Source organism: Ictidomys tridecemlineatus, chromosome 3 (genome assembly GCF_052094955.1).
Source record: "Ictidomys tridecemlineatus isolate mIctTri1 chromosome 3, mIctTri1.hap1, whole genome shotgun sequence".
Taxonomy (NCBI): Eukaryota; Metazoa; Chordata; class Mammalia; order Rodentia; family Sciuridae; genus Ictidomys; species Ictidomys tridecemlineatus.
This window is the reverse complement of record NC_135479.1, coordinates 214477328-214503246: the sequence shown is the minus strand read 5'-3', so window position 1 is coordinate 214503246 and position 25919 is coordinate 214477328. Positions and strand designations below refer to the sequence as shown.

Sequence of the window (25919 nt, the reverse complement as noted above, 5' to 3'; positions counted from 1 at the left end):
TGGCCTCCCTCCAGTCTGAGAGCCGGCAGCGGAGATTCAGTCAGCTGACGTAACGCCCCCCTCATTCAACGACCAAGCCGTCTCTGCACGTTTCACCACAGTGCCCGACAGCAGCAGGGGTCCCCTGACCACTGCAGGACAGTGCTCTGTGTTCCTTTAACTCCACCACACCGCAGAGTGGGATCACGTCTGTTTCACAGATGAGAGGTTTGCAGCTGAGGTTTGGAGTCTGCGTCCTGCTGTGTGATGCTTCGCCCAGGGGCAGCAGGAAGGGCTGGGTCAGCGCTGGGGGCAGCATGGAGCAAGGATTAGGCCCCCAGTCCATGCTGTGGGCAGCGGCCACATGGACATTATCAGAGAGACCAGACGAGGAATATCCCCCACTCGAGTCAGGTGGGGCTGGCACATCCCTGGGCTGCCTGCATTTCAAATATTTGAGGATTCGACGCTGATTTTCTTGATTTCTGCCTCAATGATTCTAACTGTTGGGCTTTCTTGTCTTTTTTTTTTTTTTAACTGTCTTGTCTTCTTTTAAACCAGGATTTGTCTTAGTTTTCTTAGTCCATCTTTTTTTTTTTAATAATTTTTAATCATACATGAGCAAAATGTCTTTGTTTTGTTTGTCCATTTTTGTGCAGTGCTGAGGAGGGAACCCAGGGCCTCACCCATGTAAGGAAAGGGCTCTGCCCTGAGCCCCAGCCCCAGGCCATTTCGTCTGGAGTCTCGCTGTGTTCCCCAGGCTGGCCTCGAACTCAGGGCTCAAGGGATGCTCCTCAGCACCCCGAGGACTTGGGACCGCGGCGAGCACCAGCTCGATCCACCCTTGTCCAGACTTTGGGAGTCCTGCCTGCTCCTCGCTGCCCTCCCCCACGCAGTTGGTGAAGTCTCCAGGTAAGACTCTCACCTGACTCCCGACCAGCCTGAGGCCAGGCAGGGTCACCTGGCTTGCCCTCCCGAGCAGGCTGCCCAGCACGGTTCCATCCGTCCCACCCTCTGGGCATCACTGCTGTGTCATGCGACCGTCTGGAGTCACCTGTGCCCATGTCTTCAGCCGCCATTCCTTCTTGGGACTCAGTCCCTATCTCCAGGTCGGTTTGTTCTGAGGGAAACATGCTCTTCAGAAGACACTGGTGAGACTCTGCAGGGTCTCCTTTGTCTGTCTACATGGCCACCGTTATTTTATCTCATTCTTTCTCCTGAAAGGCCGTTTGCTGATGCCAGGTGAAGGTGAAGGCAGTTGGCCTCTGCCGATGGAGGACTTCGGGCCCTCTTCCTGCAGTGCTGTGAGGCCCCGCCTGCCTTGGCCCATCTCCCACGTTCCTCCCGGCACACTGAAGGCCCCTCTATCTCAGCCCGGTGATTTTGCCCCCATGTGCCCAGGTGCACATTTGTGTTTTTTCCTGCGAGGTCTGTTCGTGTTTACTTCCTGCGCCTGCAGAACCGTCTTCTCGTCAGCGTGGGAAATTCTCAGCCATCACCTCTTCCTATGTGCTCCAACCTGCCCCCCTCCTTGGGATGGGAACCCGAACCCCGTGGCAAGGACATTCACGCCATCTCTTTTAATGTCCTTCCCTATTTCCCATCTCCGGCCCCTCCGCTGTGTCTGGATGGTACGTTGTTGTTCTGTGGGACTAACGCAATGTCCAATCAACCCATCAAGTTTTCACTTTTAAAAAGTCTAGTCTACGACTTTCATTTATTTAAGTTCTTCTTGGTTCCTTCTCAATTTGGTCTTGGTAGTTTCAAGTCTGCAGCTGGGGTCTGCCCTTGATCATGGGTGTGAACTGCCTGCTCTCCAGCCTGCAGAGCCCGCACCACCCACTCTGCGGAGTCCAGCGCTGGCGACCCTCTGTGCATGCCCCCAGGTGGTGTGGGCTCCACTCCATGGTGGCTGCCTGCTGTCGGGGCCTGAATACGAGCATCCTACTTTAACCCGAGTCTCTGTTTCTGCTGAGAGGTTTCCTTTCCTTAAAGATTTGGTTGTTTTATGTTTTGCTTCTGAACGTTACTGGAAATGGGAGTCTGATTTAGTCCTCACTAATGCTGCCCTTCTGTGTGCATTTCTACCAAGCCTACTCACACTCGTTCACAGGTGCTGGACAGCAGGTTCCTAATTCTCCCTTCCCACCCAGGAGCCGCGGTCTCTTATGTTGAAGGGAGGGTGAGGCTGGGTCTCTGAGGCAGTGGATGGGGGGGGGGGCAGGGGACGTGTTCTCCCTGTGCACGCTCAGACACACGTGCCCAGACACCTGAGGAGCAGGCCGTGCGAGGGAGACGAGAAACCCCTCCTGTGCCTCCCTGAACACCTCTCTGGCGGCGTGTCATGCGCTTTGCCACACTCACACGCACACCCACGCACAATGTCTTAAAACACCACAAAACACAAACGACAGCACACCTGAACTTTGTGGTGAACCTTGCTTTCACTTAGTGTTTGGCAGCTACCAGCAGAGGTGCTCCTGGTGTCCATGGGGGCTCCCACTGTGGGGACAGCCCCACCAAGGGGCTGTCCCCACCAAGGGCACCAGGCTTACTGCCAGCTTTGCACCAAAATGAATGTGGTACCATGCGGGCGCCTGTCCTCCGCACAGGTGCTCCTGCAGATCTCTAGCCTGTGTTCCTATTTCGTGGAGTAACTGGACCTAAAACCACCAGAGCTGCCAACAGCACTGCCATGTTCCCTGCGAGGACGTGCCTGCCTGTATGCCCTTGGGCTGGCGTGAGCAGCTCTCTGCCATCCTGCAGATGGCGGGGGATGGGGGGGTCTGTGCACAGGTGCACACATGTGTGCTAGCACGTTCAGATGGACAGACGGACACCCCCACACACATTATTTAAGGGCAGTCCCGTCCTTTTCTCTTGGTGACGCACACTGCAGTACGCTCAGGAGCGTGGCGTGCCTGAGGTCTGCTCCGCCAGGCTCTGGTACCGGGCAGCCAGACCAGCTGTGTGTTGGGAGCTGGGCTGGGAGGCTGAGCTGACGGCTGCCTTCACTTTTCTTTGAAGACATCCCCAGCACTAAACCAGGTGGATTGGCCTCGAGGGGTCCTGATGTTCCCACATGTGGACACAACATGGTTCAGCCCAGCAAAGGCTGGCACCGAGATCCGCTGCCAGGAGTGACTCGGACAGCACGGAGCAGCCCCTCAGTCCCCCCACTGGAGAGGGCTCAGGCCCCACCTGCTCTGCTCCTCAGGCCCACCCCTAGAGGAGAGGGCGGGCGGACACTCACGGCTCCAGAGTGAGTAGGCCAGGCGGCAGTTCAGGCGGCGGTACAGCTGCTTGTTGATGGGCCAGAGCGCCAGCGTGCACAGCTGGGTGAAGTTGATGACCAGCCCGCTCACCACGAAGACAAACCCGATGAGCAGGTGCACCACGAACTGGGTCTTCAGGTAGGCGAGCAGGCCCATGGTCGCTGCTCAGGGGCGGGCGCAGGGTCCTTCGCTGAGCACAGCAGTCCTGCAAGGACAGGAAGCAGTCAGCACCAGAGAGTGGACACTGTTCTGACCTTACCTGACAGTCAGTGAATTGAAACACAGAAAGGTTGGGTGCCTTACTCAGAGTCACACAGGAGCCTGGCAGGTGAGCCAGATCCCAGTTTAGGCCATGAGGTCTGAGAGTCCACAGGCACAGCCTGAGGTCCAGCAGCCACCCCCTGAGGACAGGGGTCCCTTGGGCAGTCTGGAGCACAACTGGCAGGCCAGGGCAGCTGTGCAGCCATCATGGAGCCTGACTGGCTCTCTGGCTATTCCACTTGGGTCAGGATAAGCAGGTCCTAAAGCCAGCTGGCACACCGGCACAGCTGCCCTGATGCCCTGGAGCAGGGTCCGGCTCCACCCCACTCCTGCGGTTCCATCTCCAGGGAAGGCTCAGGAGCCTGGCGGTGGGCCAAGCTATACGTGCCTCGAGCAGACAACTCGTCTTACCCTCGACTCCGCGTGAGAACCCCGCCTCCGTAACCACCTCCTGCTAAGCACACCTGTGTGGCCATGCGCAGTGGCTTTTATTCTTGTGCAATGTCCCCTGACCTGGGTGAGAACTGGGTTATTCCGACCCACTTCCTCCTCTGCCTGTGGTTTTGTGGTGGTCTGGGCTACAATAGATGTGTTGTAGCTCCTGCTGGGGGCTGAAGGGCGCAGCGGCCACTTGGTTGCTGCCCTTTGGCCTGCCAGAGAGTAAGGTTCCCTGCCCTGCTTCAAGGCTGAGCGGGCGCCTGCCCTCAATAGCGCCCCAGCAGTCTGATGTGGAGCCAGCAGCTCGAGGTGTGGCTCACACTCACTGAGTGAGGTGCAGTGTGGTGAGTTCTGACAAGTCCAGGCGCCAAGAGCCACCACGGGGAGACCATGGGCTGTGCTGTCCCCTTTGGTCTCCAAGCTAGCAACACCAAACAGGCTCCCGACAGACCCATTGTTCTTGTTTTGCAAAGGCTCAGGGGGTCCTGGCCTGGCCGTCGGGTGGGGCAGGCCTCACCTGCAGTCCCTGGGTGGCCTTCCCAGGGCTACCACCATGCCCCACCTGCTGGGGGCCCTAGGGCTGCATCCAGCCTGGAGATCACGCCCATTTGCATCCCAGTGTCTGAGTGGACAGGGCTGTCACAGGAGTCCCCCAGCCCTGCTGTGTGGAGGCTGCCCCCATGTATGTGGCCCTGAAGGACCACCTGAGCCCCACCACCCTCTCTGTCCCTGCTCTCACAGCCCAACTGCCGCACCCCACTCCTTTCTGCTGTCTGGCACTCGTGCCTGGAGTCCACCTTCAAGGTCGCAGTCTCCGAGGCTCATGGGAACCTTGCCGAGGACAGACAGGCCCAGCTGGCTGCCCAGCTGACTTCAGCCCCGGGGCCTAGTGATGGCAGCAAGGCCCCCCAACTCATCCACCCCAAGCTGAGATGGTATCCTGCCACCTGTCTGCCAGGCTCCCGGCCACCTGACGTGGTTCCTCACCACTGACCCCCTGCTGGGCCATCAACCTCCCCCCCCATGCTCAGGTGATGACCTCACCATGTGCTGTGGCCAGACCCCGAGCTGGGGGACATCTCAGGAGCACCTCCACCTGGCTATCCTAAGACACCTGCTGGGTGACCGCCTCAGCCATCGCCACGCCGCGCCCCTGCCAGGGGGTCTGTTGTAGCTGTCAGACCCACTGGGTGCCCTGTCCCACCTCTGGCCTCAGTGGCTCGGACCTTGATAAACACACCACCTGCAGCTGCCTCCGCACAGAACACCTCTGCCCCTCTCAGCCCTCAGCTGCCCGTCTGTCTCCCAGCTCCTCTGGATGGCGGAGCAGAAGAGCATGGGGAAGGGTTTCAACTCCACCCCAGGAGGGTTTGCTCAGGTGCCCCGACAGAGCAACTTCCAAACAATGTTCTCCCCGGTTTTAAAGTGACTTTCACATTTTTAAACAAGATTAACAGGATATAGGTTCAGGCCTTTCTCACCAGGAAGACCCCTCATTCCCTGCTCCCTGGCTGTCTGGGCCCATGGGCCTTCTGCCCCAGGGCTGGATGCTACCCACGAAGGGCTTATTGAACACTCTGACCTACTATTCTGCAGCTCCCTTTGTGTTTCTCCTGCACAGGCTCCAGCTCAGTGTCTGGCTACAGGGCACTCCACAGATGGATGTCACCCTCTGTCCCCAGAGTCAGGATGATCTCAATGGCACCCAAGAACCTCGGCATTGCCATGACAGTAGCATTCAGGGCTCCATCCACATGGAGCCCACCGAGGGTCCCGATGACATTCAGGACCCCTCCCAGGATTTCAGGTCCTCTGCCCCAGGTTCTGGGCCTACGGAGTGGCCGTGGAGATTGTCCCCCCAGCTGACATGCCTGCGTCCTCAGCTGCTATAGGCTCGACATTTCTGGAAACTCTATGGGGGGCTGGGTACCCTGCACCAGGCATCCCTCAGGGTCCCGGCCCAGCCAGGCTGGAAGCTACACCACTGGCCACCACCAGTGGGAAGCTGGTGGCTGCTGAGCCTCCAGCAGCCTGGCCTAGGGCAGTCTGGGCTGAGCCGATGTTCCATCCCACGTGGTCATCAACACAGGCAGCGCTGGGACACCACATGCCTGCTTCATCCCTGAAGACCTCCCTGAGCAGGCCAGCAGAGCTCGTGCCCACCGGGCAAGGAAACAGGCAGGCAGCCACAGGCCCCAGGTCCACCCACGCTCACTGAGTCGCGGCCTTCTAGTGCGAAGAGCACAGCAAGACAGACAACGGGCACCCGCCAGCCCACAGGGCACAGGCCAGACACCCGAACTTCAGGCCTCTGACCGTTGTCCTGGCTCAGCCCTGGCTGAAGCCCCTCTGCAGCACTGCGTGCAGCTGAAGCTCCTCCCACGCTGGACAGATCCTGCCGGAGGGGCACATGTGGCCATCCTGCGCCCTCCAGGGAGGAGAGGCGCTGCGTCTTTAGAAGGCACGAAGGTGCCCAGCATTCTCCTGTGCCCATGGTACCCAGGGTGGGCCCAGTGGGAACCAGTGTCCATTGCACTGCAGCTTGCAGAGCTTCCTGGGTCACAGCCGCTGTGCTGCACAGCCCACAGTGTGGCATCACGGGGCGGGCGTGACTTCTATGTTCCTGCTGCTGCAATGTCATAAGGACCCCAACATGGCCAGTCCCGAGGTCTAACTCCCCGCATCGCAGATGGGAAACCAAGACCAGAAGGGCGGGAGCCGAGCTCTGGGGCGCAAAGCCCTCCTTTAGTTGCATGTCTGACACGTGAGGATGGGGTTCATGGGGGTGGGGTCCTCTTCACCCCCTCCCCACCCTGGGTTCCCGTGGACACCCCGCACATCCCCAGAGTTGGGGCAGGAACTACCTGTGGCTTCACGCTGGTCGGGACCTTGGCCCGGAATGACCTCCAGGCATTGGCATGACCTCTGGGGCCTAGTGTGACCTCCGAGGCCAGTGCTCAGCAGCTGGAGGTGGATACCCAGCCCATCCTACCCACGTGGCACCTGCCAAGGATGCTGGGGGGCTCTGAGTGCACCTGAGTGAGTCAAGCCCACCCCAGGTGACCCAAGGACCCAGAACCTGACTATCTGGGGCTGCTGCAGAGGTGGTCAGGGCGACGTCATGGGCTGGGCCCGGATCCAGTGTGACCCGAGGACTCCTGGGGGGTGTAGACTGAAGGCACAAGCCAGACAGAGGAGACCAGCTCTGCCACGCTGCCACCCAGGGCTCCCGGCTCCAGAGCCCTGAGACAAGGAATCCTGGACATCAGCCGTGGTCTGTGGTGCTGCTGCAGCCCTGGTGAGCTCACATGCCCCTCAGACACATAGGCCTCCTCCAGCTTCCTGGATCCCGAGGTCCTGAGAACATCCTCGCCCCTGCCCCACTATGCCAAAGATGGGGCCCGGCTGCCCCCATGTCCCCTGCCTTCCCAGACACCAGCCGACCCAGCACCCTCCCCGACCTCCGAGTCCATCACCAGGTGCCTGTGTCCCTCTCAACCCCTCACCAGTCCTGCTCCCCATGGTTGGTCCCTTCCATCTACTTCCTCAAGAACCAGCCAGCCAGAGGGCCCCTGTGGGTCACCTCCCAGGCATGCCCCTTCTCTGCCAGAACCCCAGCCTCAGTCCCTGGTCCAGCTCCCTTTGGCCACCAGTGATGGCCAGGGCCCCGAGACTCTGCTCATGCGAGACCCTGCTGACTTGCCCTGCATGTAGAGGACTGTCCGGCTTCCCTCAGGGGGAGGTCAGTCCCTCTGTCCAGAGCCCTCTGGCTCTGCAGACGGCCCTGGAAGAGCCATCAGCTTCCCCCAGCTGCCTCCCACTCACCCTTAGCCAGGTCTTGCTCTAGGTGACCTGCTGCCCCTGGGACCTGAGAGTCTAGCGAGAAGGTAGCAGCCCTGAGGCCACTCGGGGAGACGCCCCCAACCCCATGACCAGCGGCGCCTGGCCACCTACGTGTGCCGAGGCCTCATCTGCTTCCCACACCTACACAGGAGGCTGGCTGACAGGATACAGAGCCCTCCGGTTGTTTGCCATCTTCAGTGATGTACAAGTTCAAGGGCATGACAAAGGAGGACGGGGAAATGACTGGCCCCTTCCCTCGGCCTCATTCCCTTCCCCGTCCGCCCACCCTCTGCCCATCACCGCTGTGGTGGGAGGCCCTGGGCCAGGAGATGCTGGAGAAGGAGCCCACAGGCAGCATGGCATGAGGGACAAGGGAGCAGGGCACTGGGCGCAGCTTCAGGTGTCTCCATCCAGGGCGCAGCATCTGCCCCGCAGGGCCAGGTCTAGGGACCTGAGAGGTGCCACCAACTGGGTGCAGGAGTCAGTCGGCTCCCCATGGTGAGCCCCCATGCCCTCGGCCCCTGCCTCTCACTGCCACACATGTCACCAGGGGCTTCCTGGCACAGCTTGTCTTTGTGCCAGGTGACCAAGGCCCAGGGGATGTGTGGGCGGGACACCGTGGCAGCCAAGCAGAGGACAGAAGCCCAGCAGCGGAGACGGCGCCCCTGGGAGGCTGTGCAGCACGGGGGGGGGGGGGGACGACACAGATCTGGTGACCATCACTAGCGAGGCCATAATGCAGCTGTGGCCCAGCCGGGCCTCCCCGCAGGGTGCGGCCTGTTCATCAGTCACTCAGCCAGTCTGGAAATCAAACCCAATCTGACCGTGAGGTCTGAAGGTCGACTCAGTCCGAGGTGATGCCCGCGGGACACCTTGTCTTCAACAAGCCTGGGGCAGTAGACAGACGTGCGCGTTGGCCCACCCACCTGCCACACCTGGCACTGGCAGGAGGTCTGGGCCTGGACGGGGAGGGAAATCGCCACTCGCAGAGGGCAGACAGGGCACCCGAGGCCAGGGGTCTGCTTCACCAAGTGCCGTGTACACAGGAGACCCTGGGGAGCTGAGAGAGAGGGACACCCCACGTGGAGCTGAAGGCCACCCAAGGGGTCGCAGGGACCCAGAGGAGAAGCTCCCTCCCCCCTCAGCAGTTCTCGGTCACTGACAGCTCTGTACCATGCGGTCATCTGGGCCTTGGCTGCTGGAACCTCTGCTCCACCCCATCAGACCCCACGTGGTCATTTGGGTCCTAAGTGGTCACGCAGGGCCCGAGCTGCTGGCAGCTCTCCCCACGTGGTCACTTGAGGTCCTGGTTGGAAGCTCTGCCATCTTCAACACGTGGCTTCCAGCTTGTCCTGCGCATTGCCTTCTGGGCAGGCAGAAAGGGGAAGCCGTGGGTCCAGGCAGAGGAGGACAGGAGAGGGCCAGCATCAGGGCAGGTGAAGGAGGAGCTCTCTGCATGTGACGGACGGACATGAGAGCAGACAGAACAAACGGCACCCTGTGCCCGGGCCACATGCCCCTCCCCACAGCTGCCCTGGTCCAGCCACGCCCCTGCTCCCTGAGACGTGGGGCCCACTCCTGTCCTGGAACCCGGATGGCTCGGGGCTCATCCCACAGCAGTGCTGGCCTCCCGACCCACAGCCTCCCTTCTGCCCCCTGGCCTTCAAAGGAGGGCGAGCCCACAGGGGTGAGCCCGCAGGGGCAGAGAAGGACCACCCTACTGAGACCAGACTGGCTGCCAGCAGGCAGATGACCTCAGGAGACCAGAAAACCCACGCAGCTGAGCCCCGCCCCAACTGCAGCCCCTGAAGAAGGGTCTCTAGTCGCCACACTCTGAGGTCAGACTGACCAGACAAGACCAAGGCGCCACACACGGATAAAGCTGGAGCCTCCTCAGCACACCCCAAGGTCCCGAGCTGGACCAGCCAACTCCACAGTTATGTGAAAGACCCACCGTGAAAGGGACCGAGCCCACGGAGCCCACTGACTACACCCCTCGAGTCGCCCGCGTCCCAGGGGCCAGCCACCAGGCAGGTGTTCTGTGTCCTTCACATGGAAAGTGGCTGACCGCAGCCACTGGGCACCGAGCACACAGGCCGAGAGTGGCAACAGCTCACCCGTGCCTTCCCTGAGCCTCTGTTGGATTTAGATATCGCTAAAGCCAATAAAATGCAAAACTGACTTAAATCATCCCTGGGTTCTGGAAACTTTAGCAGCACTTACTTTCCCACCAAGGGGCAGAAGGTGCAATCCAACCACATTCCTAAACTGCCCTCCAGCCCTTGACAGAACTCTGCTCTCATGGTGACCAGGGGCCGAGTGGTGCTGTGCACACACTGTGCGCCTGCCGTACACACACTGGGGCCAAGCTGCAGCGAGGCTTCGCCCACCTGCCATCAGAGCTGACCTGGCCAATCTCCTGGAAGAACAAGCCATGGGCGGGCCTGTGCAGCACTTGAACCCAGGGCCATGGATAGCGGTGCCCAGGGCGAGAAGGGAGTGGCTTTGCGCCCAGGGAAGAGGAAGCCCTGTGGCTCCGGTCTCACTGGGGACTCTGGGCACCGTTCCAGCAGGCAGGGTCAAGCAAGTCCAGCCTGGCTGCCCGGCAGATGGGCAAGAGCCACACAGCAGCCTACAGGAGCCACACAGTGGCCTGGCTCCATTCTGAACCCGCCCAAAGTGGGTTGCTAAAGCAGCCCAGAGGCCCCAGGGAGGCAAGAAGGGGGCAGGGAGCTCCCCCAGGTCCCTGCGGGGGTGGGGCCACAGACTGAGCAGGTCGAGGGTTGATCCCGAGGTGTGGGGGCCACTGGCCATCTCCACTCCTAAACCCTGGCAGGAGAGCACAGGGGGATGGGGCCGTGCAGGGACAGTGGATGGGGGTTATGGGGTACAAGGACTGCGTCCTGGTGCCACCAAGCAAGAGGGCAGCTGGTGAAGAACCCCCACGCCACCCCACTCCCCCAATCCTCCAAGCTCCAAACTCTTCAGTGGCCTCCAGAGTGTCTTGCTGGTTCCCAGGCCTGAGTGGAGGGGGTGCTGGGGTGGGCAGAGGGCTGTGCACAGCTCCAGAGCCTGGTGACTGCACAACGGGCCTGTGGCCAGCCTCTGGGCCTGCGGGCATGGCAGCCTGCTCACACAGGTGCCGCCAAGTGCGGCACAAGAGTGCTCTGTGGCGGGACAGTCGCGGTGCTGCACGCCCATGTCTATGCACACAACACGTGCATGCAACATGGGCCCCTGCAAGATGCCCGCATGCACACCCACACACCCACCAGGTGTGCACACATGAGGTGGTCACAGCCAGCTGACTTGGACATGGGGAACTGGGCTTGGTAGCGAGAGTCCACCCTCAGGCCTGCAGCAGTGCCTGTTGCAGATCGCTGCCTCAGGCTCACACGTCTCTCAGGCATGGTCTTATTCCATCCACAAGGCCACACGGGAGATGGAGTGCAGGTCCCCTGGGACACGGACAGCTTGTCCCTCCCCCATCAGGGCAGACGTAAGGCTGATGGACCGCAAGTCCACAGCACTTCCTCATCCCCTCGGAGGTCAGAAGTGGCAGGGCAGGGGGCTGGGCTGCAGCTCGGTGGCAGAGCGCTTGCCTAGCACACGTGAGGCACTGAGTTCGGTCCTCGGCACCACGTACAAACAAATGAGTAAAATAAAGGTACTGCGTCGTGTCCAACCAACAAGAAAGTACTTTAAAAACAGAAGTGGCAGGGCAGAACCCCACCACGTAGGCAGAGGAATGGACGCGCCCTGGGTGGTCTTGGGGAAGGGGGCGCGGCCATCCTGATGCTCCTCCTCCAGGCCCCCAGGCCCTACCCCAGGTGCTCGCAGGACGGCGTGAGGGTCCTGAGGGCGGCCCAGGACAGAAATGTCGCCACATTCACCCTGAACAGGCATCATGACCCACAGCTTTAAAGTGAATTAAACTAAGTGGGTTTCTGGATGGCCCTCTGCCGCCTCTGGATGCCCCTCAAGAGCGAGGGACACGGCTGCGGAAGCCCCTGTGGTAGCGACGGGGGAAGGCCAGGCTTCCAGTGGAGTTACCTGTCTGGACATAAGTTCAGAAAGATCTCAGCTACAAAGATGCTCTACCTATAGACATCTCCAAACACCTGACCACGCCAGCAACGCGTAAGGCTCCATGTGCAGTGTGGCCACACCTGTGATCCCAGCGGCTGAGGCAAGATGGTCACAAGTTTGAGGCCAGCCTCAGCAACTTAGTGAGACTCTATGTCAAAATAAGAAATCAACAGCGAGGGGAGAAGCACTCCGGCCGGATCCCCAGCACCAGAAACCAGAATGCAACGTTAAGGGGAAGCGCGGCGGAGGCTGAGCCCCGAGACGCGGTGCCAGGGCCTCTTCTTTGGGGTTGTTGAGAGGGCGTGTGGTGCTCGGGGTCTCCCCAGTGCGACCAGCTGCTTTCCCACTTCCTCCTGCCACCTCTGTCCCACATAGGGACCAGGAAGAGCTGTGCTGATGCAGAGCTCCCACCCTGCACCCCATCCCGGGTGCACGACCCCCTCCTCGCACCGTGGACGTGGAGCTCTGGGTGGGAGTTGTGAGGCCAACAGGAGAGGGATCATGGCTCTCCCGCTGCGCTCCCCAGGGGAAGGGCTCCACCTTTGGTGCAGGTGGACACTGTGTGAGGCCACCTATGCCTGCCACACGGTGCCAATCCCATCGCTCTGCTCTCCTTGCCCACATGAGCTTCTCCGGGGAAAGCGACCGTCTCCAGGTCTGCAGAGCCCTGTGGACCCACTGCAACCCTCTCTCCCCCATGCGGGGCTGGTCTAGAACCAGCCCGGCACCTGCGTCCCTCGCCCTCTCCTTCAACAGACTGGCCTGTGTTCTCCTCTCTCCGGCTCCCCCGCCGAAGTCCCAAGAGTTCAAACTAAACTGAAGTTCTGTCCACAACTCCCACTGGTAATTCCACCCACAGAGGCCAGGCTGAGGGCCCCACGGGAGAGGTGCCCCCCGCCCCTGACTGTGCCACCTGCCTTGGCTGCCAGGAAAGGCACACCATCTTGGAGCTGGGGAATGCACCCAGCTCTCTGTGCTTTGGGGACCTTCCTGTCTCCCACTCTGCACTGCTCCAGGCCCCCAGAGCCAGGCCCCCAGAGCTGCTCAGGCCCTGGCCCACGCTGTTCCCTCCTGGTGTGCTGTGGCCTGCCCCTCCCCAGTGTGGCAGGGACGCTGGGCTGCAGCCACAGGCTCCGTACTTGTCCTTTATCTTCCTCGTCTCCTTTAGCTCTGGGTGCCTGACCACCAGGGCACACGGCTGGAGGAACTTGTGGCCTCCTGCCCAAGAGCAGCACAACAGGACTCAGCCAGCAGGACACAAGGACAGCCCAGTGACCACTCGGCCACGAGTGAAAACAGCCATGCTGCCAAGTGGGTGACCTATCAGGGCCAGCCGTGGGGCCATTCCTCCCCACTTGGCCAGGGCAGGACAAGGCTGTGGAGGCCTGTGTGACGGGGACCTGGCACACAGCAAGGAGCTCTGGGACACGGGCCCGACCCCTGGGGACCCAGAAGCTTGCAGTGCTCGTGCGGCTCCTGAGGGTGCAGCCTCAAGCAACCCCCTGGCCTGGCAGCGCCGTGCCCCCGCCTCCAGGAGGAAGGAAGTCGGAGGACACAGAAGGGCCCACGCCCGCCACCGCAGCCCCCCGCAGCCCCCCTCCTGACTCTGTGAACCTCGTTCTCCTGACCTTGCCCAGTCCCCTGCCCCCTCTGCCAAATGTAGAAACCACCTCCTGTCTCTGAGCCCACAGGGCGGCCCTGGGCAGCCGGCCTCACCCAGCTGCTGGGCAGGAGGACGGCCAGCCCAGCACAGGCACAGCAGGGCTGGCTCCATGAGGGACTGGCCCCCCGAAAAGTGGGAAGTTGGGAGCGGGAGGGGCAGAGCCTGCAGCGCTGGTGTCGGACAGAGCTGCGGTGACATGGGACATGGGGACCCGGCTCCACTGCAGAGGGCTGGGGGCTGGAGAGTGACCTGCTGCCGCCTGGGGAGGAAACAGCGTCCACCTTCCCAGTCCACGCTGAGGCAGAGCTCAGGGCACAGAACCCAGGACTGGCCCCTGGCAAAGGCTAGTTCTGAATCGGAGGGAGGGCAGGAGGCGGGCCGCCACTCACTGCCCAGGGCCCGCCTCACGTGCAGACCACCAAGCCTGGCTGGGGAGAGGCCCTGATTCACATGCTGGGTGGGCGGCCCCCAGGAAGGACACCAAATCCCACACTCGACGCCCAGCAGCGTGACCACCCGTCACCCGCATCACCCGACTCAGCGCATGAGCGCCACATGGTGAGCCTCGAGAGCACCTCTGGGGACAGCCACAGACCACAGCAGCTGCTACAACCATCTCCCCAGTGCGCAGCGGACAGTGACCACGTGGGGGCTGGTGCCCTGCTGCAGTCCCCTTCCTATCCTGCGAGGGGACAGGTCAAGGCCACTCTTGGGAACAGGGCTGTCAGACTCAGGATCTTCCTGACACCAGGTCCAGCAGCCAACCTGGGTTCCAGCTCTCTGTCCCCACAAAGCCAAGCCGCCCGGGAGGCCCTTCAGGCCACTGGGAGGACAGAGGCCCGCGAGCCCAGGCTCCGAAGCTCCCAGCACACCAGACAGCTGCTGGCCAGCACCAGCCGACCCTGAAGCCGCCTCAGGTGCCCTCGACTCTTCCAACAACCTACCTCGGAAAGACCAGGCTCCAGAGAAAGGGCGCAGGAACCGGGAGAGACGGGGCCACCTGGGAGGTGTCTCCCTGCTGTCCCCGGGCTCCAAGGCGAGTGCCCTCCAGCCCCCAGCCCACGGAAGGCAGCCGAGGAGACGGGGCTGGGTTCCAGGCGGCCGTGGCAGTGGGGATGCCCAGGAGAGGGAGGCTGGGAACCCACAGCGCGGCCTCCAGCACACACGTGGCCACCGAGAGCCAGCCGCGGGAGTCACTGACACACAGACACCTCTCTCTGAGCTGGGCGAGAAGGGCACACGGACATTCCAAGATACTGTCCCCAGCAAGACCAAAGGGGGTCTCCTGACGATGGCCTCGGGCAGGAGCAGGTTAGGGCACTTCTGCTCTTCTCGCCATGAAACGGGCGTCACTTAGGTGATGATAAATGTCATCAGAACCCAAAAGACGCCTTTGAAGTCAACAGCGTCCAAAGTCATTTGCGGCGGCAGAGGTGGAAATGTTCGATAGCATCTGCTCTCGCCCTCCCGGAACTGGGCACAGAACCCAGGGTCTCGAGCACGCCGGGCAAACACCGCAGCCCACGACACTCTGGAGGTCACTGGGTCTGCCCCGTCCCAGATCAGCAGAGCTGCCCCACAGAGCCCCAGGGCCGTGCAGCCGTGAGTGTGTGCCGGGTGCCGGGGGGTGGCCTGGCTCTTGTCTGCACACTCCAGTTAACAGGCCGATGTCTGAACCAAGGTAACGATCCATCTGTGTCCTATGTGACGATGACAAACAGCTCCTTTTGCAACTTGGTAAAGAATGATCTAGAGAAGGTCACTTCTCAGTGTCCCAGGCCCAGTGGGCCCCGTACACCTGCTGCAGTCTGTTCCAGCTGGCACCAGGAGCAGGTGTCCACTGAGAGCCCGGCCAGGGTGCTTGAACCAGGGTTTCTGACCCGTTTCTGTCTCGGCACATGAGGGGACTATTTGAAGGCCAGTCTCTCACCTGAAGGTTAAAATAACAAGCAGACCTCGGCCACCAGTGCCACTAGGTGACTGTAAGGACCAAAGGGAGCAAGGGCCGTCCCCCACCCCAGTGACAGGCTTACATCTGAAAGATCCCTTAAGCCAATTATGGAGGTCGCTCAGGTTCCAGCCAGAAACAAAGGTGCCATTTTCCCAACAAATAATAAGTCATTGATCATTTCTGGCATTTGCAAAACTGCATGACTCAGCCCTAATCCCAAGAAATGACTTACTACAAGAGGGTCTCACTGAAACTGAGGACAGGCAACCCCATTCTCCCTATCCTGAAGATCAAAGTCAACCAGCAAGTCAATTTAGCAAAAAGGCAACGGCCCAAGCCTGTAATGCCAGAGTTCTCCCTGGTTTGTCCCTGGAGAGTGACCAGCATGCTCTGGACCCCACTTGCCACTCCCACCCAGGGTCAGGTGCCCTGGGTCAGCCCAGCAGCAGGGCCTGGCGTGGACCGACGGGGCAGTGGGTTTTACGTCTGCCACTTATCAACTTAAAGCACCGTGCTCTTCTCCCCAGTGCACCCTGCAGGACACAGAGGCCTTCAACGGCGAGAGCAGGCAGAGGGCACAGCCGAGTCTGCAGGTGGGACCCTTGTCTCCTGGGGAAGGCAGCCAGCACTCAGGACCCACAGGACACAGTGACACCTCTGCGCCATTCTCAGGGACATCCCGAAGAGAGACGCCTTTACTGAAAAGGGGACAGTCCTGTAGGCCCTGTGCGGGGCCCGATGCACGCTGCCACCTGGGCCCCCTTCCCTGGCCCCGAGACCCCAGCCACAGCAGGAACCTGTGGGGGGGGGAGTGGAGCGCCAGTGGTGGGCAGAGGGAGGCCACTCGGCCTCGCTTACCAGTAGAGATAGTAGGCCAGGGCCACGGCCAGCAGCCCGGCGCAGACCCCCGAGAAGAGGCAGGTTGAGGACCCGGCCAGCATCCTGCAGCCTCCTGGGCTTCTCTCAATGGGAGGAGGGAGCCTGGCGGGTGAGTAGGTGTCAGCCTGGGGCCAGAAGGTGAGGGATGCGATCCAAGATGTGCGCGGTGACCAGGCCCGTGCCACGTCTGGCGGACGCCACAGCTGCCCAGAGCCTGTGCTCAGCAGGAGGAGGGAGCCGGCTGCTCAGAGCCACCTCCTGGGGAGGCGCACTCTGGGGCTGAGCAGTCCAACAGTGACCTGGCGGCTGCAGAGACTCCCGCAGGGACAGCAGGATGTGCTGCAGCAGGACACACGGCACTGGCCTTTCCTCCACCCGCTGCCGTCAAGCCCACTAATCCAGTAAGCAGCTTTCACGGGAGCCACAGTCAACAGGAGAGTCGCAGGTCACTGGGCCCCGCCCAGCACTGACCCATGTGGCTGGGCACCCAAGAGCACCATGTGCTCCTACCCCATCTGCCAGGGCTGAGGGAACCCCCAAGTGGCCCCGAGCACAGGACAGGGTCCACAGAGACCACGCCCAGCTCACCTGTCCCAGGCTCCAGGCAGGGGCTCCGTGTGGACTCCCCGGATTCAGAGCTGGTGGCCTGGCTGGCGAGAAGCGGGTGCCGAGGTCTGACCCTGCAGCTCCAGCCTGAAGCTAACTCTGGAAGGAAGGTGCCCCAGACAGAGCCAGGAGGACGGGCTGGGAGAGGCTGGGCTGGGAGACGGACGAGACCCAGCAAGAACCCGCCTGGAAGACAGCAGCGCCCAGCATGGCTTTTCTTGCAGGGGAACAGCCACATGGGGGGAGGCTCCCCTCTGTGTCCTCCACAGCCCAGACACAGCGGAGCTGCCCAATGGTACTGGACACCAGGACTCCAGGCCTGGTGGGGCCCCACACTGGGGCCGGACAGCAGCCCACACCACCACACAGGGCCTCTGGCAGGGCCGACACTTCACTCCCATCCTGAGGCTGCTGGCCTTCCTCCCTGGTGATGGGCTGGGGGCAGTGTGACCTGGGCTCAGGAGGCATCCGGCCCCACTGAGCCTTCAGCTCAGCCCAGGCCAACATCTTGACCCCACCTGACTCCATGGAAGCCCACACTGCCTGCTGAGCCGCTCCGTCCCCAGACTGTGTGAGGCACTGGACGCCTGTCACCTGGGTGGCGTGAGACACGTGGGGGGCCTCCTGCACAGTGGCAGTGGCAAACGCGGAGCAGCTTCTGTGGCCCGTGTGGCCCTCTGACCATGCTTCAGAACTGCTCCGTCACAAGGTGGCCATCGACAGGTTCCGGCATCCCCCCTTCCAAAGAGCACTGCTGCCAACCCAGCTCCCCGGGACACCGAGGGGCAAGACAAAGGTCCACTGGGCCGGGTTGCAAGTCCAGGCGTGCAGAGAGCCCAGCTCACAGGGCCCCAGGAACGCCACTCCTGCCCCCAGCTGGGCAAGCGTGACCGGCAGCCTACGCCACGAGGGCCTCGTACTTTCCTCCGGCTAGTAAGACCTGGCCCAAGTGTGGCAAGGGCCATGGAAAAGGCAGGTGGGCGCCCAAGTGGCCGGTCCCAGCTGGCTGCGGCAATGCCCAGGGTGGCTCAGAGGCTGCCGTGCTCTGCCCCTGATGCTCACGCCCCGTCCCAGGGACCCTGGACTACGGCCGCCAAGGGCCACCTTCTACGGGGCCCCTCTCCTCAAGGCAGGGTCCCTTAGGGTTCTAGCTGACAGCGCAAGCAGAGAAGCCGGGGCCCACGTGGCTGGCCAGCAGGAGCGTCCATCCACTCAGGTGTAGGGCAGATGTGAACAGTACAGAGAGCACAAAAGATGAGAGTGTGCTTTCAAAACCAGACCAAAGACAGCTACTGGGAACAGGTATCCCCGGAAGCTTGGGCACGTCATCCAGATTTTAATGCACCCCAGGGAGAGGAGGTGGGCAAACAGTGGGCAGGCAGGGAAGCTCTTCTGCCCCCGGGGCCACCCCCAGCAGAGCTGGTGCTGGGGTAAAGCTCAGACACCTGTGGCCTGTGCCACAACCTCCAGAGGATGGCTTCTGATGCCCTCAGGGCCCACGAGCCTCGGCCACGTCTGCAGGAGCTATCACAGAACACCAGGGCCAGGGGCCATCACGGAACACCAGGGCCAGGGGCCAACACGGAGCACCAGGGCCAGGGGCCATCACGGAACACCAGGGCCAGGGGCCATCACGGAGCACCAGGGCCAGGGGCCATCACGGAGCACCAGGGCCAGGGACCATCACGGAGCACCAGGGCCAGGGGCCATCACGGAGCACCAGGGTCATGCATGGCAAAGCGGAGACCTGCAAGGGCACAAGGAGCTCATGGGCCTCCAGATGTGACACCTCTGGGACGCTCAGGCTCCCACTGGAGCCTCCCTCTGCCAGAGACTTCCTGGTACATCAGGAGCAACCAGGGCCTCCCGCTGTCCACCAACACCGGCTTGGTCCAAGGCCATTTGCTGGGAGAGGACGTGAGGACAGCAAGGGTGAGATTCCACCGCTGGACACTTTCTTCCAGGGATGCTGCTCCTTCGGCCCCCTGAAGGCCCCCGAGAGATAGCTTCAGATGCACCCACGGGGAAATGCGCGCCCCGGGTGGGGACACCTTGCCCGCGGCTTCTCCAGCAGGTCAGGAAACCATCGGGGACACCATCCGTCATGATCCAGCCACCTAGTTCCAGCGGGGCACGGGAGCATCCTGGTGCTGGCTAAGGCTAATCCCCAGGTGGTCAGGCCGCTGACCGCGGGGCCTGGCTCCGACAGAGCCATGGGCAATCTCCCGGGGAGGCTCCTGCTCACGGCCACACCCGGCCCCATGAGGACAGGCCAGCAAGGCTGGAGTGGAGGGACCCTCCAAGGTGCTGGTGGGAATGCCAACAGACTCAGCCGCTGTGCAAAACAGGTGGCGCCTAAAGAGCCTGGAACTTCACCTACTGGGTCCAGCACCACCTCTGGGCACCACCTCTGGGCACCTCCACAGGAAGTGGGCTGAGCGTGTGAGAGCCGCCCACTCACCCGGCCTGTCCACCACGGCGGAGACCGGAGTCCTCACACACACATGCACAGCCTAGAAACCACGTGGTGGCTGTGCACACAGGGCCACCCGTCCATCAGTTAGTTCCTTAATTCTTAAAAACCGCCTGGAATCTCTCTCCAGGCCAGAAGCAGAACCCAAACAACCCTGCCCTCTGTCCCCTCGGCGGGAGTGTGGCGAAGGCCGCGCTCTGTCCTGCTGTCCTTAGCGAGCCAGGAGCATTCCGAAGCTGGGTCTCGTGGGCATACAGATTCTGCCCAGGTGCCCTGGCATAGATGAACCCCTCTACTGAATCCTGGCCTTCCATGGACATCTGAGCAAGGCGTGGTGCCAGCAGGAAGTGAGGGTCCCCAAACTGGAGTCAGCTCACTTCCCACTTCCACACGACCACTCAGAATTCATTCCCCACGTTTCTTTTTTCAGGTTAAAAAAGAAGAAAAAAATAGTTTAACAAACTACATAAGGAAATATCACAGGAACCAGACATGACGGACGGGGACACTTATAATCCCAGAGCATGGGAGGCTGAGGCAGGAGGACTGCGAGTTCAAAGCAGCCTCAGCAACTTAATGAGGCCAGGCCTCAGAATAAAAAGGGCTGGGATGTGGCTTAGTGGTAGGTCAGCCCTGGGTTCAATCCCCATCATCCTTACCCAAAAATAATGCATAGGAACACACCTACAGATCATCTTCCTGCATCTGGAAAACTAACGATTTATACAGTTTCTGGAAGAGAAGAACGGGAGCACACCAGCACAATCTCTTGGGGTCTCCTCAGGGCACGACATAGAACCACGTGTTCATGAGGCATCGGAAACCCTTCTTTTGGTAATCTCATGAAATGTCCACGCTCCCCTTACGCCGTGAGCTGAGAGAGACTCCAAGTGTGACTGACCATGGGAACACATGGCTGCCACACGCGTCACGCAGCTCTGTTGGTTCTCCCATTGACACCCGTTCAGTGCCCCGTGCCCAGGACTGGCCACAACCACCAGGCCTGGGACCAGCCCTGGGCTTCGTGAGCGGCAGGCCAGTCTCAGTCCAGTCTCAGCCCCCAGGCCCCTGGCCTGTGCCACCCGCGTAGGGAGGGAGGAAAGCACACAGGCATCAGAGAGACCAGGCGGGCAGGAGGCAGAGCCAGGGAGGGGACGGGCGGGGGCACCACGAGGGGCACGTGGCCCCGCCTCCAGAGCGCGGCCTCCCCTGGCCCCCAGCCCGACCCCATCTGCGACTCCGGGAAGGTGAAGGCAGGCGGCCCCAGCCCTGGCTCAGATGGTGCAGCCCAGGTGCCAGGCCCCTGGTCCCCTTGGCCTGCCATCAGCCCCTGCTCCGCTCTGCCACCCCGCCCAGGTACGTACACACTCCTTGCCTTCCTCTCACCCCACCCAGCCTTCCCCCTCGAGGTTCCACGCCATCAAGAAGCTGGGTGCAGAGGTCCCCGAGTGGCCGCGAGGGCCGCCCGGCCAACACTCCACTGAAGAAGTCTCCCTGTCCCACGGAGGCACAGAAGAGTGTGGCCTCTGAGGCCACCCGGCCAGGAGCCTTCTCAGTTAGTGACCAAAGCTCTCCCCTGCTGGAACCTCGGCCAACTCAAATAGCCCTGCCAGGAGCCCAGACCACCGCAGACCAGAGGCTCGGGTGTCCAAGCTCCCCCGCCGGCCGCTTGTGGCTCTACCCCAGCAGCCCGAGAGTCACTTTCGTGCCCAGGAGTGTTCCAGGGCCGGCAGCCAGGTGGCTCGACTTCTCCAGCACCAGAGGGTGAGCTACAGGTGAACCACACTGTCCACCTGCCTGGGAGATGTCCGGGCCTCAAGAAATGGGCTGAACAGGATGGGAAACAGGGGTTGCAGGTTCCAGGGCGGGAGAAGGTCCCAAGTCACCTCGCCCCAGGAAGCCCACGTGTCACATGCAGCCCATGCAGCTCCTTGGGGGTGGCCCCCACCAGCCTGTTGACCACATCCGAAGCCCAGACACCAGGGCCAGGGCCCAGGGGCAAGGAGAGGCGCCCCCAGGCTCAGGGCATGTACCCACCACCTGGCTGGCACAGAGCCCTGGGCGCCCTCCTTCAGATGCTTCCGTGGGACTCACTACGGAATGGCAGGCATCGGAGAAGCAGCGGGCAGCTGGGGCCCTGAATGCCCACTTGGCTCTCCCAGTGCTGCCGGGGCCAGCCGCAGTCACAGGACAGAGGTGGCCACGGGAAGCGACTGTGCCCTCTGGCCAGGAGGTACCCCCTCCTCAACCCAACCTGCCCTCCCCCAGAAGGACCGCTAAGGACCGTCCCACCCATAAACAGGTGCTAAGCTCACTGTGTCACTGTGGTGACACAGACAGCGGCAAAGGCTCAGGAGGAGGCTGGCGGGACCTCAGGGGCCAGGGGTAACCATCCTTCCTACCTGGAGAGCAGGTTACTATGCAAACCAAACAAGGAGCCAACAGCCAGAGAAGCAAACAGGATCCGGTCGGCACGCGGAGGCCACTGGGGAGCCTCCTCTGCCCGCGGCTCCTGGGCTCCTGCGTGCCTCACCGTGATCCCGCCGCGCTTGCTAAAGGCGGGCACAGAGGCCAGGTCCAGCCTCCCACAGGAAGGGCCCCCTCTGCAGTGGGCTCTGGTGTAAGATGGGGGCCATTGCGGGACCTGATGCCCTCGGGCAGCAGGCACAGGGCTGCCAAGTCCGCTCTGCCAGCAAGCCAGGGGTCTGGTGGACAGAGGCCACTGTCCCGCAGGGGACAGTGGGCCTCAAGAGCTTGCAGGAGCCGGCGGTGGGTGTTAGCAGGGCAGTGCAGGCCGGGGGTGGGGTAGCTTGGCGGCACCTGTACAGCAGGGGTCCCTTCCCAGCACCGCCAACGTGAGCCAGGAGAGGGCACTGGATGCAGCAGGGTGGCACACTCTGAGCCACTCATGCTGGACACAGGCTAGCACTAAGTAAGACTGCACACGGTGGCATCATGTGGCTCTGTGACTTGATTTCCCCATTGGATGCTGTGACAGTCGTCTGCTGGGTCCTTACGCCGCGTGAGCAGAACGTGCAGAAAATAAGATCATGGAGCACGCTGCCAGGTGAACCTGGCTCATCGCCAGCAGGCTGCGTGGCCTTGGGGAGGATGCTGAACTTCTCTGGGCCTCCATTCCCTTATTTGTAGAATGGGGGTAATTAGTTCCTACACGTTTTGTCCTTAAAGAAAATGTGGAGAGAAAAACACCTGTCCCTGAGGGCCCCCTCTCTGTTCCTGAAAACCTCACCAAGTTAGGAGAGCAATGAGAACAAGCAGGCTGCAGACTAGATGTGCACTATCTCGCGGGACGCGGCCCTCTCTGCACACGGGGATCTGGCAGGTGTGTGATCTGAGAAGGCTACTTCCTTGCATGCATTCAGGGACCTCGCTCCTCGGGATGCTGGTCAGACAGGCAGGCTATTGCTGGTGAAGTCACTGCCCCTGCACACCCTGCAGTGTGAGACATGAAACCCCTCTCTGCATGGGGACAGGCTCGGAGCCCAGGGCACTGTGGGGAGGATGCGTGTTGCCTGTCCACCTGGCCACCATTGGCCTGAGTGCTGCGAGGGCAGGCAGCCCCACTGGCCAGAGGCCCCTGGGCTCCTCTCAGAAGACTCCCACCTCTTACATGCCTCCTCCGAGAAGCCCGAGTCCTGCATGCTGCTCCGGGCACCTTCTCTGGCCTTTGCATAACCCACCCGCTGCCCAGGCAGGACAGGACAGTACATCCTGGGCTCCAAGGCTTACCGGAGTGAGGTGGGCTGAGCTGGGCTGGGCAGCTGTCCTTCATTCTGGTGAAATCATCTGCGAGACCTTTACCGTGTGGATGCAGCAAGGTGTGCGGGACCACACTCGCCCTGAGGACCCCTGGGCCTGCCACACCCCTGCCTGACACATCCTCCACACACGTCCCGACACGCTCGTGAGGTAAGACAAGGACACAAGGGACAGCCCGGTCAAAGTGCATGTTCAAGGCATCGTCATTTAGTCCTCGAAGGAGTCAAACCAAGCAAGACACGGTGGCCACAGCTGTCGTCCCAGCTACCTGGAGGCTGGGGGAGGGGATGGCTAGTTCAAGACCAGCAACTTGGCAAGACCCTGACTCAAAATAGAAAACACAGAGGGCTGGGGGTGTGGCCCAGTGGTTGAGCATCCTGGTCCAACCCCCAGTGCCAGAAAACAAAAATACAAAAAGTGACACTCCTAATGACGTTCTAGTGGCTCCTCCCCTTGAGAGAAGCACGCCTTGCTGCCGCGGAACCCCGCCCCACACCCACATGCAGGGCAGGGCGGAACGCCTGGTGCCTTTCTCAGGCCGGAACCCTCGCCTGGGCACCTGCTGGCTTGCTGGCATCAGGAGGTAAACTGGCAGAGGATGTGCCCGCAGCTGGCAGAGGTGGAACCAGCGTGGCGTGCCGGTGGGGTGACAGAGTGACTCAGATGATCACTCATGTTGCCCAAGGGACACGGGGACCATTGCCAAGAGGAGTAAAAAGACCTTTTTAAAAGACTTTACAGAAAAAGGTTGGGACAAGAAGGAAGGAGGGAGGGAGGGAGGGAGGGAGGAAAGGAAGGAAGGAAGGAAGGAAGGAGGGAAGGAGGGAAGAAGGGAAGAAGGGAGGGAGGAAAGGAAGGAAGGAAGGAGGGAGGGAGGGAAGGAAGGAAGGAGGGAAGGAGGGAAGAAGGGAGGGAGGGAAGGAGGGAGGGAAGGAGGGAGGGAGGGAGGGAAGGAGGGAAGAAGGGAGGGAGGGAAGGAGGGAGGGAGGGAGGGAAGGAGGGAAGAAGGGAGGGAGGGAAGGAGGGAGGGAAGGAGGGAGGGAAGGAGGGAAGAAGGGAGGGAGGGAAGGAAGGAAGGAAGGAGGGAGGAAAGGAAGGAAGGAGGGAAGAAGGGAAGAAGGGAGGGAGGAAAGGAAGGAAGGAAGGAGGGAGGGAAGGAAGGAAGGAGGGAAGGAGGGAAGAAGGGAGGGAGGGAAGGAGGGAGGGAAGGAGGGAGGGAGGGCGGGAAGGAGGGAAGAAGGGAGGGAGGGAAGGAGGGAGGGAGGGAGGGAGGGAGGGAGGGAAGGAGGGAAGAAGGGAGGGAGGGAAGGAGGGAGGGAAGGAGGGAGGGAAGGAGGGAAGAAGGGAGGGAGGGAAGGAGGGAGGGAAGGAGGGAGGGAAGGAGGGAGGGAAGGAGGGAAGAAGGGAGGGAGGGAAGGAAGGAAGGAAGGAAGGAGGGAGGAAAGGAAGGAAGGAGGGAAGAAGGGAAGAAGGGAGGGAGGAAAGGAGGGAGGGAAGGAGGAAAGAAGGGAGGGAGGGAAGGAGAGAAGGAAAGAAGGAGGGAGGGAGGAAAGGAGGGAGGGAAGGAGGGAAGGAGGGAAGAAGGGAGGAGGGAAGGAGGGAGGGAAGGAGGGAGGGAGGGAGGAAGGGAGGGAGGAAGGAAGGGAAGAAAGAAGGAAGGAATTTTAAGAAGCGAAACCCACTTGCCAACCCTTAGAAGGTCTCTCCCTCCAGGTGAGGCAGTCTTCAGGCCCCTTAACCACAGGGTGATTAAGGGGAAAAGCCGGCTCTGCGCCCCACCCCAGTCCCCTCCCTGCTCCAGCCCGGCTAGATGTCTCCAGGCTCTCCAGGCTCACCAGGCTCACCAGGCTCTCCAGGCTCACCGGTGCAGGGGATGGACCAGGGCACTGCCCAGGCTCCGGCTGTCCTCAGTGCAGCAGTGAAAAGTGACCCTGTCCACCAAGTCTTGGGGAGCAGAAAGGACACCCAAGAATCTGTGCACCCACATCGTGAGCAGCCACGCCCCCAGGGCAGAGCACTGGGCTCTGTGGGAGGAGGTCTAAAGCAAGGGACCGCCTCACGCCTGCCTGCCGGGCCTAGGTCTGGCACTCCCCTTAGAAACCGCCCCCACCGGCCCCATGGCGGCTCTCGGGCCACAGCTGACCAGCAGCAACCCCTTACCTGCCCGCGGTGGGCATGATGGTAACACTGGAGACAGCTGGCCAAAGAGGACTCAGCTCCCCTGGCTCCCACAGCTGCCCACAGCTGGCGGCGCCATGCCAGGGCCTCCCTCGCTATCCCTGTCCGGTCGTCGCAGAACCCTGTGTTTTTTAAAACGAGCATGCATCCTCACCACGATCTTTACACAGACAATGGACATAAAAGACACATGGAGAGATGATTTCCGTTAAAAGTCGCAGAGCCAAGAGGAGGTGAGACGCAGCCACAACTGGACAGGTGGCCTGGGAGGGGACGCACCGCTGGCGGGAACAGCCATGTGCAACGGGCCCAGGGAGTCTCAGTGGTGACCAAGGCCCTTCCTGAGAGTCCTGCTATGAAGACTCCTAGTAGAAACCAAGTGATCTGGAAACCACACCTGGAACCTTCCAGAGAAAGCCAATATTAAATTTTAAAATAATCTGGTTTACTAGCCAGGAGCCAAGGACAAAAACAGCACCAATAGCAGTGGGGAGCCGCCCCCCG

The 25919-nt window shown here is 61.5% G+C and overlaps 1 protein-coding gene across 11 annotated transcripts in view; it reads right to left on the bottom strand.

Annotated features, from left to right (window-relative positions):
• Positions 1-25919, bottom strand: part of Agpat3 (1-acylglycerol-3-phosphate O-acyltransferase 3) — a 70553-nt gene that overhangs the window by 18088 nt on the left and 26546 nt on the right. For 9 of the 11 annotated variants that reach the window (XM_078044735.1, XM_078044743.1, XM_078044744.1 and 6 more), the window contains one exon: positions 3233-3459. In XM_078044735.1, the coding sequence (XP_077900861.1) occupies positions 3233-3410 (178 nt within the window). In that variant the 5' untranslated portion in view covers positions 3411-3459. Of the gene's footprint in view, positions 1-3232; positions 3460-14492; positions 14897-16357; positions 16754-25919 lie in introns of those variants that run through there. The other 2 variants (XM_078044738.1, XM_078044741.1) reach the window with 2 other exon arrangements.